The 16,572-nt window shown below is 39.2% G+C and overlaps 2 protein-coding genes and 1 pseudogene across 2 annotated transcripts; 1 reads left to right on the forward strand and 2 right to left on the reverse strand.

The window, feature by feature from the left end:
* Nucleotides 1-845: 845 nt before the first annotated feature.
* LOC113304968 (peroxidase 66-like) lies at nt 846-2,188 on the reverse strand. Its single transcript, XM_026554085.1, has 3 exons — nt 1,918-2,188; nt 1,607-1,795; nt 846-1,424 (listed from the first exon to the last, which is right to left on the reverse strand). Exons 1-3 carry the CDS (start codon nt 2,119-2,121, stop codon nt 846-848), a joined length of 972 nt encoding a protein of 323 aa, XP_026409870.1. The 5' UTR covers nt 2,122-2,188.
* A 450-nt stretch (nt 2,189-2,638) lies between these two features.
* On the reverse strand, nt 2,639-4,210 carry LOC113306707 (annotated as a pseudogene).
* A 7,806-nt stretch (nt 4,211-12,016) lies between these two features.
* Nucleotides 12,017-16,062, forward strand: LOC113306787 (UDP-N-acetylmuramoyl-L-alanyl-D-glutamate--2,6-diaminopimelate ligase MurE homolog, chloroplastic-like). Its single transcript, XM_026555709.1, has 5 exons — nt 12,017-13,960; nt 14,365-14,481; nt 14,745-14,920; nt 15,148-15,293; nt 15,586-16,062. The coding sequence occupies exons 1-5, from the start codon at nt 12,118-12,120 to the stop codon at nt 15,602-15,604; spliced, it is 2,301 nt and encodes a 766-aa protein (XP_026411494.1). The 5' UTR covers nt 12,017-12,117; the 3' UTR covers nt 15,605-16,062.
* Nucleotides 16,063-16,572: the final 510 nt, after the last annotated feature.

Consider the following 16,572-nt stretch of genomic DNA (forward strand, 5'->3'; position numbering starts at 1 on the left):
GACATGGATGGAGACTGGATGGAGGCTGGCTGACAGCACAACTGACAACATGGATGGAGGCTGGCTGGCGCGCGGCAGAGTACTTAGCTGGAAACTGGTTGGCAGCACCGCTGGCAACATGGATGGCAACTGGTTCACAGCATCGCTGGCAACATGGCTGAAAGCGCGACTGGCAACATGGCTTCGGAAGTTGAATCGACGATTGATCGGTAATTGACTTTGACGGTTGACCGGTTGTTAACTTTGACCATTGACCGGTTGTTGACTTTGACCATTGATCGGCTAACAGATTCGGTTATCCTGTATACTTAGTTGGTTGGCTGAATAGCAGACTTAAACGAGACCCAAATGGTGGTTTAAGTAGCAATCTGGCCTGATATATAGCATTTCTACTCATGGTACAAACAATAATGTTATAGAACGACTTCGATATCATTTTTGACCTACCGTAAGGTAAATAAACACAGAATCCATCGCCCAACATGGCCTAATTTCAGAGCAGTCCTCCTAAAATGCGAGCAGCCCAAAAAACAAAAACAAAAAAAGAAAAAAAGAAAAAAAAGGTCTCGTATAAGAAGAAGATGGCTTTGGCGAAGACAAAATGGGCTTCACTCAACACGAAACAAACATTTCCTGGTATGCCCTGCAGCCCAAGCCACAAAGATTTAGTAGTTATGGATGCTTAGTATCGAGTGGGGATCTTTTTGTCAAGGGAAAGGAGACGAATGAAAAGAATTCTCTCAATCTTTATTATTGAAAATTTGAAATCAAATCAAAATAATACAATTATTACACATTTCACTTATTTTGGGAAACAAAAACATCACAAGAACTAAATCACTCAATTACGAGGAGTTAACAATACTGCATTTCAACCTAACTTGTCCATCACCAAGACTCTTAACACCAACATTACCAAGTTTGACCATTGAACCAGCAAATTCTTTAAAGAAGAACCATTCATCTCTAGCAAAAGATTCAACAATCCACTTTGTCCTATAATCGTTAAGCAACGCTTGATCCGATCCAAACACTCCCTTTCCGGACACAATTTGCTTGTAATAATCATTATCAAATTTCGATGAAGTAGTGTCCAAAAATGTTCCTGCACTTGGACTCCTATTATGTTGTGGACATTTTTGCCTTAGGCTCTCAGCAAATATGGCGTTTATTGTTGGATCAACGTCGAGCGTGGAAGTGAAACTACGTAGCCGTGATTGAAATGAAGAGCAATGCGAGAAACCCAAAGTATGTCCACCTGATAAAGCAACCAAGTCTTTGATTTCTAGTCCTCTTTTGGCAAAGCTTTGAATGAGTTGCGTTATGTTGAAAGATGGAGCTGGTAAATTTGCCGTAGTTTCCGATGCCTTGGAAATTTTTCCATCTTTTCTTCCTTTTAGAACATCCCATCGTGGACCTCCAGACTTCAATTGACCAATACATATACATGTTAGTTAGACAAAGATAAAAAAAAAAAAAAAAAAAAAAAAAAAAAGAAGAAGGTGGCACTTGGCCATTTCCATTGAAGCGCCATCGAGAATACGAGCAGTAAAGACGAATGAACAAAGAAAAGAGAAGTTTGGAGATTTAAGAGATTTATATATACCTGAGTTACTACATCTCGTGCTGCAATGGCAATGATATCAGCACAAGAAACAGTTCTTGGACAAGCTTTTTCTAACTTAGCTTTGGCCTGCTCAATTACGTACAATGATCGTATAGAGATGTTTGGTGGACCATCTTTCTCAGCTTTATTTCCAGGGGTCGAATCCAAAAGAATTGATGCGTCACATCCCTAGTACACATAAGGCAACATATCATGGAGACGAAACCCAATCAAAACTCATTTCACAAATTCAAAATGGCAAACAAAAAAGATATACGCGAAACCTAACGAAGGTGTTCATATATACATACCCTAACGAAACAGTCATGGAAGAACATACGAAGAAGCCGAGCAGGAACCTTAGAATCATACAATGATGCGTTACGAATTGTTTCTGATATGATATGTTCAGCTTGTGGGCATGTTTGGTCATAGTAATGACTATCGAGAACTGCAGTCGATAACGGAATCACGATCAACAAAAGAAAAACAGCTGTTGTAGATGAATAACCCATCCTTCTTGATGCTCAATGAGTAATGAAGCTGAACGGTAAAGATGGATATGAAAGAGCTAGCTAGAGAAGTTAGAAGTATTGGGGTTTGATATGAGTGATGCATGGAGCTACAGCGCTATAAATAGTAGTATACAGACATTATTATAAGGTATAATGATCTGGATAACTAGTGCTTTGAAGCTACTCAAGTACGTGTTTTGTACATTTGGTCTTTATCCTGCAAAGACACCAAAGTATGATATGAAACCATTACCTAATTTGGCAAAAAAAAATTTGAAAGAAATGTAGTGGCTTCAAAATCTGAAGTATAAAAATGCATAATGTATTTGTTAGTGGTTGGGTCTAGTGAGAGGTGCGGTTGGTGAGTCAAAAGTGTAGGGTACTGCATTTGGTACTTTGATCAAGTTTGTAGGGAAATTTGATCAAGTTGTAGGTGAATTGATGTTCGTGTCATCCATCTACACAATTTTACATGATTAGAGTTCATTTGATAGTTTGAACCTCAATAATCTTAGCAACAAAAAAAAAAAAATATTAATCTTATGAAGCAATAACATCCCCAAACAAATCAAAAATAAATGCACTCTTACTTAAACATGCAAACAATTTATTAAAGAAGTTGCACAAATTTTTGGTTCCAACAACATTAGCAAGTCGAGATCCAAGAGGAAGACGCCTGAACGGTGGTCAGTGCATGCGCTCTTAATTTATGGAGCAAATTCATTCATTCAATTCCCATTTGCACTGAACTCGATGAAGGTGTTTATAATCGCAAGTTAAAACCAGTGTTCCATCCATTCTTCGCAATGCAAACCTTTCCACCAACACAAAACAAACAAATCTTTTCCAGCCATGGTTGCCTTCTCCACCGTCGAACTTCTCCACTTTCGTAACTCTTGCGCTATCTCCTTCTCCACTCCATCCTCCTAATTCTTGAATGCGTTTCATTTTTGCAATCACCTCCACACTTAATCCGACACTTTTTCCTTCAGCATTTCCAAACCAAACAAACTTATCAGCATCATCAGCACTTCCAACTCCACCATTTGTTTCGTCTTTCGTGGCTTTCTCCCCAAACAACATAAAGGATTGTTTTCCGACAACTTGACTCACAACCACAGTATTCTTATTCCCATGGCCTTGTGAAGCGTCCTTATTGTATTCAGATTGATAAATTTCTTCCCAGTATTGTTCCAAACTCATATCATAGAACGAGGAGGGAAGAACACTATGATCATTCGAATTTCTTCGGCAAGTGCAGACGTTGACACGTATTAAGACCCGAAGCTTCGCCATAAAAGTTCAAATTATCGGAATTGTTGTAGAAGACATTCCATACTGGTTTTCTTAGAAATGAAGGGGGAACCCATCAGGCGCAACGGATTTTGCAACAAAACCACCATTTTTGTATTCGATTTTCATTTGTTGGTATATATTTCTGTGATCGAAAACACTAGGCACGATAGGGCTCTTACGCTTACCGAACCAAGTAGTGGCCATTTCCTCCTTTCTAGCACATGTCCATGCTTGCCTGTACACCAAAATCAATTCCAACTACGTACTAGAAATGCATGCTCCAAATATTTCATCATAGCGAGCAAAACATAAATCCAAATTTAATCATGTAAAAACGAAAGATATCAGTATGGTGAATGAAATCATGCTTACCCTTTGTATTTTCCGGAAGGAACTATGGCATAATATCGATTCGAAAACGGAGGTTGATCAACAACAGGTGTGAACCAAACAAGAATATGGCTTTTGACTGGACCACCAAAATCATCATAATCTCCCCCAGAATAAACGATATCCGTCAAATAATTTTGAATAAAAGGAAGCTTGTCGTGTTGGTTAGCCTTGCGGGTATTCCCCGGACATATTTCAATAACTTTCTCTAATTCTTCATGATTTGATGAAACCACAAGACAACCCGAATTCGGATTTTCTTGTGTTGAAGTGTTTGAAAGAGTACTAGCTTTTTGTTTGCACAACCAAAGTGGCCTAGTAACATACATGACTTTTCTTAGTTAATTTCTTCACTAGCTTCAAGAGTTTCACTCTTGATATAGAGGAGACACAGAAAGTTGACAATTGATGAAATGAAACTTCCAATCAATTTCTGTGCCATGGTTTGAAGGAATCCTTTTGTTGCTTGCAGCCTGATTTGTTCAATAAAATATTGTACATGACATGGACTTGATCTTGTCTCTCGATATGTTCCAAATTTTGTAAGTAAAATAGTCTTGGTCAATGAATGAAGTCCATTTCACGTTCAGGCAACCTTCTCAAAATGATTTTACCTCAGATAAATGAAGTCAACATTCTACAAACTAAACTTTGAATAACGGTTTTATTGGATCGATCTTAAAAAAGAAAAATTCTATCGAATTGGATCAAGCATGACTGCATGATTAACGATCCAAACATCATATACGTACATTATAGTCGGCCTTATTTACATTCAAATGTCTTCAGTGAGTAACATCTGCTGGGCCCATGTGGATATTTGTAAATAAATGAGGTGGTCTAGAGGTTGCTCAAAATTTCCAGGGATTTATGGAAAAATTCCATTTTCTAAATTCCATGCCACCTCACAATTTAAAATAGATCATGGAAGCAAGAGTCTAAAGACGAAACTTCCAAAGACGAAAAAGCAAATAACGGTAGGGGTCAATTGGATAGATATTCCTTGAGGTTGGTGTAAAACCAATCGGATTGCAATTACTTTAAGCTTTGGATCGATTTTGAATACTTTTACAATAAACAGTTCATAATGAGAGGCAGTTCGACTAAAGTTTTGTGAGAATTCGAATAGCATTTTTGTGATAGAATGAGCCGTATTTCGATCTTGGCGGAGCCCATTCAGATTGCCTCTCTCGTTTGGATTTCAAGTTATCTTCCATGAAATCTTAGAACATGCCTTGGAAACAGTTTGGAAGACCCTAACTTGGAACCCATCACACTTGACATTTCGTACTTTTTTTAAGCTTGAACTCTACAATAAGACTTGCTCTAATGAGATAAAATGAAGTCACGATAATATCTATTTTAGAGATGATAACCTAGATAATTATACAGACAAATATGACAAATTTTTTTAAAACCACATCAGATAGATTTCGATTATAAACCTATTACATATGATGTTTAGCTATGTTTTTGATTCCATTTAAAACTAATTTCACTTTTGAAGTACCGGAATCAACTAGGTCAAAAATAAAACCTAATTGATTCTGGTTCTTCAAATTTCTATAATGATCGTTTAAGTATCAAAATCGGTAACGTATTCTTAAATATTTAGCTGATCTTCTTCTACTACTAAAATTTCCATCCAGAATAGGTTGGCCATATTTAAATTCTCAACATATTAAAGAGAGTCGGAAAACATAACCGATTTTGGTTCTGCCTGTACAGATATGTAAAAGTTGGGAATGTGTCGGCGCCCTTTAATTCCCACGTAATGGAAAATAAATTAAGTAACACCAGAAAGTAACTTTATCATTTTGAAGTAATTCACGTATACTTTGTATAATAGTGTGGGGTAGTAAGATAATTTTAAAAATAAATAACAACTTGTTGATGGTGGTTTTTAGCTTAGGATTAAAATCGTAAAACCGCACGTCTGACATGACGTCACTATGACTATTAGCAAATTTATTGAATCGATCAGCATGCTTACGTATGAATTACCAGGGTACCTTCTTTTTTATGTGTCATGTTCCACGGCAGAACCCTTAACATTGACCGACTTCATCTATGCCAAACCCTAATTCTCATGCTATCGTGCCAAGGCATGCCAACCATGACAGCCACATCTCCGCGCCAAGGCATGCCAACCATGCCAGCCGCACCACTGTGCCAATGGAAAAGCCATGCCAGCCACATCTCCGTGCAAAGGCATGTCAACCATGCCAGCCACATCTCCGCGCCAAGGCATGCCAACCATGCCAGCCGCACCACTGTGACAATGGCAAACCATGCCAGCCACATCTCAGCGCCAAGGCATGCCAACCATGGCAGCCGCACCACTGTGCCAATGGAAAACCATGCTAGCCGCACCATGATGCGCCAATGGCATGCCAAACCCTTGGCCCCACCATGCCAAGCCAACCGCACCTTACCTTGGCCCCAACCATGCTAGCCGCACGATGCGCCAATGGCATGCCAAACTCTTGGCCCCACCATGCCAAGCCAACCGCACCTTGCCTTGGCCCCACCATGCCAAGCCGTCCGTGCCAAACCCTTGGCCCCGCTATGCCAAGCCATCCGCGCCATTTTCCTTGGCCATACCATCTGTCCTTCCCTACGCGGTTACCAAAACGAAGGAGTGCGACGATCAACGGCCACCCTTCCATCCTAGATGCAAATCCTAGCCGTCCAAGGTCGCCAAACAACGCATGGTAACTGATAGACACATTTTTGTGTCTAATTTGATCTCAATACTATATATTGTTGGCACTCGATTTTGTACTAATTTTTTTATTTTATGTATTTGTAGGTATTTTTTTGGAAATAAATATTTTTGGAAAATTCGGCTCGAAAAGTTGATTTTGGCACCCGGAGGACAAGTGTTATTCGGACTCTCGCTTTTGGATAAGGGGTAACCTAATTACTAAGGGGCACCCCCAGGTCACCCCAAGGCAGCTTCTATTCGCACCCCAGTTCAGGATAGGGGGACACCCTTTCTTCTTCGTTTGAAAACTGAAAATTGGCGGGAAACGAAGAACAGTTCTGCATGATGTTTGATCGAGAAAATGAAGAAGTTGGAATGCGATTCAATCTCTGAAAATTGGCATAAAGATGCGATATGACATAGGGAAGACATTTTGGGCATCGAATTTGATCGACATTGGCTGGAAAGCTCGTTTTAATTCACGAGCTCAAAACAGAGCAACGTGAACTGAACACGATCTCAATTGTGTTTCTGCTATGCATGGAGTGATGTGGAGGCGCGGGAAAGCTTCTGAGGCGTGGAGAAGCTGATTAGGAGCGTACAGGGAGTGAGTTAACGTGTGGAGAATCTAAATTTGGTAATTATTCCTATTTCTGGGCAGCGAGCAATTAGAGGATTAATGGGAAATTATACGCATTGATGTTAGTATTTTTGGGCTCCAAAACACTATAAATACTAGCCTAATTCGTCGAAAAGAGGTTGGAGAGTCTTGGGGAAAGTTTAGGAGTCGAGAGAATCAAAAGAAAATCACGCAGAGAAGAGAAGTTTGCTGCTGGTGCAAGGAAGAACACGAAGAACATAATATCCACAGGGACAGTTGTTTATCAACAGTGACATCGACTGTCCACTGTGGGTCGTAGTTTCCTAACGACAACAGCACTTCAGCTTTGTCGTTGACTCTGGACGCCTTCTGTGGGTCGCAGAATCCTGTTTTATATCATTTTCTTGTCTTTCTCTTCATTGTAAAACACTTTTGAGCATCAATGAAATATTTTGAGAGGTTTTCCAACATGATGAGCGGCTAAAATACCTGGTGACTGAGGCGACGGAGTAGCTATTCACTCATGTTTGATTGGTAAATTCTTTTTATAATTTCTTAATTATTTATTTTATTTAATTCACTTGGATCAATAAAAAAAAAGATAAAAATGGTTTTCTTAATTAGTTGTGAATCAGTTTGATGTTTTATGCTTAGAATTAATTCTTTGATAAATCATGCTTAAGGATTACAATTTAATATTTGGACACCTTATAGAATAATAAGTGATTTAATGGAAAAAGAGCTAGATAATAATTATGAAATATTTTTGTAACCAATCAACTTGAAGTAATAGTGAATCCGGAGCCTTAGTCCATTTTAAATCTTGACATCACTCTTTGAAAATTAATTTGCTTTATTTTTATTAAATCTAGAAAAAAAAAGAGTTACCTTCACAAGTTCGAAAAGAACCCCTTTTACCACAATCTACAACAACTTTTGAAAAAAACATCAGTAACCTTTGTCCCAAAACCCTAGTTTTGGCCACGCCAAACCGCGCCAAGATGCCATGCCACATGTGCCAATGGCATGCTATCCACCTTGTCGCGCCATACCATGGCGGCCTTCCCTACGCGGCTACCAAAATGAAGGCGTGCGACGATCAACGGCCACCCTTCCATCCCAGATGCAAATCCTAGCCGTCCAAGGTCGCCAAACCATGCATGGTAACCTTTGTTCCAAAACTCTAGTTTTGGCCACGCCAGGCATGCCATGCCACATGTGCCAATGGCATGCTAACCACCTTTCCGCCCCATACCATGTCGGTCTTCCCTACGCAGCTACCAAAACGAAGGCGTGCGACGATCAAAGGCCACCCTTCCATCCTTGATTCAAATCCTAGCCGTCCAAGGTCTCCAAACCACGCATGGTAACCTTTGGCCCAAAAATCTAGTTTTGGCCACGCCAAACCGCGCCAAGGCATGCCATGCCACATGTGCCAATGGCATGCCAACCACCTTTCCGCGCCCTACCATGCCGGCCTTCCCTATGCGGCTACCAAAACGAAGGCGTGCGACGATCAACGGCCACCCTTCCATCCTAGATGCGAATCCTATCCGTCCAAGGTTGCCAAACAACGCATGGTAACCTTTGGCTCAAAACCCTAGTTTTGGCCATGCCATACCGGCCTTCCCTATGTGGCTACCAAAACGAAGGCATGCAACAATCAACGGACACTTTTTCATCTAAGGTGCAGATCTTAGCCGTCCAAGGTTACCAGCTAACGCATGGCAACCTTTGGCCCTAGTTTGGTCGCGCCTAAACAAAGCCAAAGCCCTAACTTTTGGTCGCGCCTAAACTAGGCCATATTAAATCCATACTGATCATGCTTTCATGCCAATGGCTACCAAACTAAGAGTTGCAATAATGAATGGCTACCTTTTCTCTTAAGATGCAAAATCTCGACCGTCGAAGGTCACCACCGAGCCGACAAGTCTCCCAAGCTCAACTTGCCGGACAACAACAACGTGCTACATGTTTTCCACGAAAACACTCGAGACATCAACGCATGTCACAAACTGGGGGATGCTCATTGGGTATTGGTTTGGCGGTTTACATCGTGCAGCGTACACTACGTCCGTTATAAGAAAGTGTCATAAAAATGACGATGTTAGTAAATACAGGGAGTAATGGTGAAACGTTTTCTTTTATGGAACATCAATTCCAGGAGTTACCGGTTACCACCTCCTCTCATTTACTCACCCGTTTTCCATTTCTGAATGAGACCAGAGTACGTTTCACTTCGACTTGTATAAATAGTCATTACCTATTTCCACCGAAAACAAGTTTTTGGTCAGGAGCATACAACACTCAGAAATCACCTGTTAGCTTTCTCATCTGTTAGCTTACGCTTTCTGATACAAGTCAAAACAACTACTCTTCCAGAATCAACTATTCTGGTCTCAACACTCTCTTCGCTTCCCTCCACAAAACCAACCCTTCTCCTCCATTTTGTGACCGAAGAAAGTCTGGAACGACCATTTCTTAGTTTAGGCCGGACTTGTACAGGTTGATCTCTCGAACCTAAAGTACTCCCTTGCAGTACCTTGTTTAGGGTTTTGACTTGTTTCTCACCCACATCACACGAAATTACCGAAACCAGCAGAAACTGTTTTCACCCTCAAACAGTGATCTATACCAAACATGGAAGAAATAATAAGAGAGACATAAGATAAACAACCACATGAATACGACACATGTATATTCATAGCCAACACCACCAGAAAAACTTCTACTATAATCAAAAATCATTAGTTACATGATCTTTCCTCAACCCACAAAATAAAATTTAAACACAAGAGTTAACAACACATATCCGGGAATATCATTGAAGAAACCGTAGAATCCAACTCTCTAAACCATTCTTCAAACCATCCTAGTGTTTTCTCTTCTACATTTTTTTCACAGCTAGTAACATAGGAAAAACATGGAAACACTAAAAAAATTGGTATCCTAAATAATAGAACACTAAAATCCTCTTTCTACAAGTTTTCTCACATGACATTGACTTTCACGGTAGCATTCGACCCTCCCTAACAAAGAGATCAAAAACCTAAACACAAGGTTTTATCATTCCTCTGGGTTGGATGTATACAAACATACAATTCCAGTCCTTTGTTATAGAACAAAAACTTGGTCACCAAGTATTAGTATCCTATTGAGAAACTAAACCATATACCACCTAAATTAGGAATCCCGCACCTTCATTCGGAAACAAACCAATAACAGGAAACCCATATCAATATGGGAGATGCCCAAACAAGAAATCCACTTATTTCCTTAAGGATGCATTTCTGAAGTATTTATTTATCAAAGTGATAATAAGAACTAAGAAAAACAAGAAATATAATTGGAAGCATGTTTGATGGGAAAAGTGATTATTGGAGGAATAATTAGTCATAAAGTTGTGGAGAAGTTCGTCAAATCACTTGTCCATTCATATCCCCTGAAGGCTTGAAGGATGTCGAGATAGATCCTAATATAATTGTTTTCAAGTTTAACAATTGAATTGTCCCCGTTCCAGTCTTTGAAGAAATTCCAAGATGTGTGAACTTGTTAGTTATCCAGGATATTACATTCCTCAAAAGATATAAACCAACAGTGAATGGGGATTTCCATAATTCTGGATTCAAGTCAAAGGTTTACTTCCTGAACACATGATGTAGACTCAATCAGAAAGATGGAGAGATAATAGGTTCAGTCATTTAAAGATTTAAAGGCCTAGACAAATAAAATTCTCACTTTCAATGGTGAGGAAACCCTCGCTTCTTATTGGTCGAAATAAGCCTTTTGTGGCTTTTGTGAAATGATAATTTAGTGAAGACACTTGGCAATGTATGATTGGTTTAAAAATTATAAAATTAAAAGGAAAACTTAACTCACTGTGTTTGGATTTTATGGAAGTTCAAATTCAATACGGAAGTCGATTACCTACCATATTAGGACTCTTTTTTCCAAATTAATTTATATAACAAAAAAATGAAACCACATATTTCGCACATATTTTCTGCTAAAATAAAAGTAAAAAAATAAATAAAATCCGCATATATTTCATATCTTTTCTCCATCTATTTAACGTATTCGCCCTGCAACACCAAATCAAAAATGCATCGTCACGAGACTGGGCGAAGCCCCCCACACACCAAGTTAAAATAAAAAAAATACCTTAAGAGGCAGTCTGAAAAATCTCTTACACAAGACAGATAAAATTTCTTTACGAAAAACACCTCAAAAAACATGTCCCAATTTTTTCCATTGTCAACCATTCTAAACAATTTTGCAAGGATACAACTGCTTATCTGGTCGTTTAAAAAACTATACTTTATTGGGAAAGTTAGAGGCAGTAAAGGAAATGAATCGACGCTACCGTTCGACAAAGACTCCCGTCGTTCAATAATATTACCGTAATGTCGTGGTCTGATTGCTAGGCCACCTGGTATGGCAAATGTGTACATTAGCCACCCCCAACAGGAACCATCCTAAGGCCCAATCGATCCATGGATACCACACTTACATCTTGTTTATTTTTTCCTGATTTATCTAAGTTGTCTGAAACTGACTTGTCTGGATTTGACGGACATCACCTGACTCATCTGGATCTTCAATATCTTTGTTTTTTGAATCGGAAATAACTTAAAAATATGTGAGTCAGTGGCTTGGTCCCATGAATCAGAACGTTTTATTCTCTGACTCAAATGTGTCCGAATCAGGATAAGATCTGAGTCAGATCGCGAGTTAAATCTGATTCTAAATCAAAAACAAACAGTATAACATCTGACTCAAGCCGAGTCAGGGACTGAATCAAATATAGACGCTAAGTCAGCAAAACACAAACGCACTCTTATTAAACCTTACTTCATTCCGGTTCATTTATCTTGGGTTCTTCCGACCAGAGTTAAGGAGCACAATTATTTTGTATCCTCCTCTTACAGTTTACAGTGCACCCCTATCTACTTTCCAAATTCCAAACCCCCTCCAAAACCCTCACTCATTTCCATACTCTCCAATGGCGATTTCTTCACTTTCCCTTCCAAATTTCTCCCCTCAAACCTCCATTTCGTCCTTCCTGTCCAAAACCCAGTACCCAAAATTCAATTTTAAACCCCCAACTTTTCTCCAATTTAAAAACCATCAAAAATTCATCACATCAATTAGAGCAAACAATGGGTATCCAATGCCATCTGAAGATGATCCACCTGAAGCACCTGAAGATGATGGTCATGGTGTTTCCAAATTCCAACAGATTCATCGTCAAGCAGCTAAAGCTAGAAAATTACAAGAAGAACAGTTTTTGAAAGATCAAGCTACATTCTTATCAGCTATCGAAGATGTTGAAGATGCACCAGATACTCCAGAGAAGGAGAGTGGTGGTGGTGATGATATATTCAGTGAGATTGACAAAGCTATGTCTTTGAAAAGAAAAGAGTTTGTCAAACAAGGGTTATTGAAGCCTAATCCAAAGAAGAAAGAGGGGGGGAGTGTTAATGGAGATGAAGTGATTGATGAATTGACAGCTGAGGAAGTTGTAGATTTGGATGAGATACAGGAGCTTCAAGGACTAACTGTGGTTTCAGAGAGCCCCGAGGACGAAAATGCGGAACTTGATGAGGTAAATGGGACTCATTCTACTATAGATAGATTTGATCTTGATTTTGATAATTATGGTAAAACTAAACCTAGGATATTAGAACCTAACTTTAAGATGACTTTAGCTGAATTACTTGATGAGAGTAGGGTTGTACCGATTTCGGTTTACGGGAATTTAGAGATTGAGATTACTGGTGTTGCACATGATTCTAGAGAGGTGTGTTCGGGTGATTTGTTTGTGTGTTGTGTTGGGATGAAAACGGATGGGCATTTGTTTCTGAGTGAGGCTGATAAAAGAGGAGCCGTTGCAGTTGTTGCTAGTAAAGAGATTGATATAGATGAGACTTTGGGGTGTAAGGCTTTGGTTATTGTTGAAGACACGAATGCAGTTCTTGCTGCATTGGCAGGTTCTTTCTATGGAAGCCCGTCGAAGAGAATGTCTGTGATTGGTGTTACGGGTACGAATGGGAAAACAACTACGGCTTACTTGGTAAAAGGCGTGTATGAAGCAATGGGTTTGAGAACGGGTATGTTGAGTACTGTAGCATATTATGTTCACGGGGATAACAAATTGGAGTCTCCGAATACGACTCCTGATGCAGTTTTGGTCCAGAAAATGATGGCTAAGATGCTTCATAATGGGGCTGAGACAGTTGTTATGGAGGCTTCATCACATGGACTGTCGCTTGGAAGGTGTGATGAGGTTGATTTTGATATCGCAGTGTTCACAAACTTGACTAGGGACCATATGGATTTCCATCAAACAGAGGAGGAATATAGAGATGCAAAGGCTAAGCTTTTTGCAAAAATGGTGGACCCAGATCGGCATAGGAAGATTGTGAACATTGATGATCCAAATGCTCCTTTCTTCATTGCACAAGGGAACCCGGAAGTACCTGTCATCACATTTGCGATGGAGAATAAGAGTGCAGATGTGCATGTATTGAAATTTGAGCTCTCTCTTTTTGAGACTCAGGTTTTGGTTAATACTCCTCAAGGGATATTAGAGATATCTTCAGGGTTGCTTGGGAGGCACAATATCTACAACATTCTTGCAGCTGTGTCAGTTGGCATAGCTGTGGGAGCACCTTTGGAAGACATTGTTAGAGGGATTGAAGAAGTTGATGGCGTACCAGGCAGGTGCGAATTAATAGATGAAGAACAGGCATTTGGAGTGATTGTAGACTATGCCCATACACCTGATGCCCTATCTAGACTCTTGGATTCTGTAAGGGAGCTTGGGCCACGAAGAATTATCACAGGTGTGGTCCCTTCCTTTTTGCTGATTAATTTATATTTATATTGCATTAACTTGAGATTCTTCCTCTTAAAACAAAAAAAAAAAGAACTCATGTGTTCTATTAGATGAATAAGTCATATGTTACTCTTCATTCTTCATCAGTTACAGCATCTGGATAAAGAAATTGCAACTTTTGGATGAAGAATTAAATCAATAAATTATACTAAACTTTTAGTAAGAGTCTATTGCTTTTTAGGTTAGTTGGTTCTCTCTTCTGGTCTGGGAGTTGGAAATAAGAACACCTCATTATCGTGGAGCTTTTTTTTTCACAATACATGTTGGTGTTCCCACTCTTCTTTGCAGTCAAAATTTAAATCACATTTTATCTTGAACTTATCTGACTGCATAATCATTCTTTAAATGAAGTTATTGGATGTGGTGGTGAGAGGGACAGAGGGAAGAGACCGATGATGGCGAAGATAGCTACAGAAAAAAGTGATGTTACTCTGTTGACTTCTGACAACCCAAGGACGGAAGATCCATGTAAGTACCTAAGTATCGTTGAATATACAGATTAGACTGCCCAAATTTAAGTTCTGAACTGACATCTACCTCTAGCTTCATATCTCCATCCCTTGTAAATAATGATGAGATAACATGTGTATTTTGCTCTGGTCGGGTGTTTTGGTAATAGACCGTCAATTCCATTTTTTTTTACTTAATGATGAACAGAATATAAGGCTTAAGTGATGTTGGGTCAAATTTGGATGGTGTTAGACTAACTTATACTGTTGTGCCTACACCAGTGGATATCTTGGATGACATGTTGTCCGGTGTAGGATGGTCAATGCAGGAGTATTTGAAATATGGTGAGAACGATTATTACCCACCTCTTCCAAATGGGCATAGGCTATTCTTACATGACATCAGGCGTGTAGCTGTACGGGCCGCTGTGGCCATGGGCGAGGAAGGGGATATGGTTGTAAGTATTAAAATTCCCTTAATACTTTTTCTCCATTCATGTCGCAAACAGCAAATCAGCAATGTAAACTGCAGTTGCACCTTATGTTTTTAGTATTTTGTTTTTAACCGATACATATTACCTGTGGAGTATGAAAGTGTTTAACTCCCAGTTTGTTGTCTTAGTTTTTATTTGCACAAAGCTGTAAGCCCTTTTCACTAACGTTACTGCCCATATTTTGGCTGCAGGTGGTTGCGGGGAAAGGTCATGAATCATTTCAGATTGAGGGTGAAAAGAAAGAATTTTTTGATGATAGAGAAGAATGCCGAGAAGCACTGCAGTATGTCGACGAGCTTCACCAAGCTGGAATAGACACTAGCGAGTTCCCATGGCGGTAATTCACTTACCTTTTATTTCCTTCAAACTTCAGTTATAGGGTAGCAAATGATTCTTCACATCTCCCTGGGAAGGAGTTTGATTTGTGTATCTCAGTATTGTCCCCCAATGTTCTGTTTGGTCTGGAATGATCTCTTCGGTATTAGAAACATGCAAGATTTAGTTGCAGACGCTACAGTTGGTCTATCACTTGGTCTATCACATCCCTCTCTCTCTCTCTCTTGTAAAATCTCTATGCAAGATAAAATACAACACTCTCCCTTGATTCTTGATTCATTGTGATTATGCAGGTTGCCAGAGAGTCACTGATTTTTTACGGGGAAGAGATTGGAAGCCTTAACTCTTTTATCTTAGGTAGTTAGCGTGCGTGGAGCCAGGCTCGGCCCAAAGGGTATGCCAAGGTGCAACTGTACAGAGTCTGGCCTGGTAAAACATCAATAAGTATCAAAAGTATCACATGTTTTGTTGAGTTTTGTGGTTAGTTTTTAGTTTTTGCTCAATGTACAAGGGGATGGTGATAGTTGGGGTGCCTCTGGGGTGGGGTTGCCTTTTTGTTGATTTTGGTTTTATACTGCCTTGGGTTGTGCCCTGTTTCTGAGTGCCTTTTGTAAAGCTTTTGCCTAATTTGGCTTATTAATACTCCCAGAAATTGAAAAACCTCTATGCAGGAAACATGGAGTGGTAAAAAGGTTATGCCCATCCCAGAAACATGATCTTGTACTAAGTCCAAAACTATAAGCCAATTATATTACCTAATTCCGAACTTACAACACCAACATTATCTTTGATTCCTTTTCTTTTGTCATAATTTTGTAAACCTAATGCAATGGTTAACGGGGAGGATCTGTTGACATGGTTATTTTCAAGTTATCTTACAATTTCAGCTACAATTTTCATATAAAACCCAAATGACGACGAACGAGAAGAAGCTAGTTGTTTTTATGATATGCTCGTCTTAGAAATCTCTACATTTATACCAAAAATGAGCGCACTGAGATACTATACTGTATCATTCACTAATTCTAATTTTAACCATTAATTTACTATGGTGGATTTTCAAAGTAGTAGATGACGGTGTCATATTTTTCGGATTGTGCTCATTTTGATATGAATGCGGAACTTTTTAAGAGGAACTGTATAATAAAATTATACCTATTTTGATAAATTATGATTAATACGTGACTTACTAGTATTTTATGAACCGTTTTTTGGGGACCATGATTTTTTTTTTTGCGACAATGGTTTTATTTTGGGTAAGACATTAGAAGTAAATCTAG

Source organism: Papaver somniferum, chromosome 8 (genome assembly GCF_003573695.1).
Source record: "Papaver somniferum cultivar HN1 chromosome 8, ASM357369v1, whole genome shotgun sequence".
Classification (NCBI taxonomy): Eukaryota; Viridiplantae; Streptophyta; class Magnoliopsida; order Ranunculales; family Papaveraceae; genus Papaver; species Papaver somniferum.

Coding starts and splice junctions, on each gene's coding strand:
- LOC113304968 (XM_026554085.1), bottom strand. CDS start 2,121: ATGGGTTATTCATCTACAACAGCTGTTTTTCTTTTGTTGATCGTGATT. Junction 1,796..1,917: donor TCCATGACTGTTTCGTTAGG/GTATGTATATAT, acceptor TATGTGTACTAG/GGATGTGACGCATCAATTCT. Junction 1,425..1,606: donor CACGAGATGTAGTAACTCAG/GTATATATAAAT, acceptor GGTCAATTGAAG/TCTGGAGGTCCACGATGGGA.
- LOC113306787 (XM_026555709.1), top strand. CDS start 12,118: ATGGCGATTTCTTCACTTTCCCTTCCAAATTTCTCCCCTCAAACCTCC. Junction 13,961..14,364: donor GCCACGAAGAATTATCACAG/GTGTGGTCCCTT, acceptor CTTTAAATGAAG/TTATTGGATGTGGTGGTGAG. Junction 14,482..14,744: donor CCCAAGGACGGAAGATCCAT/GTAAGTACCTAA, acceptor TGCCTACACCAG/TGGATATCTTGGATGACATG.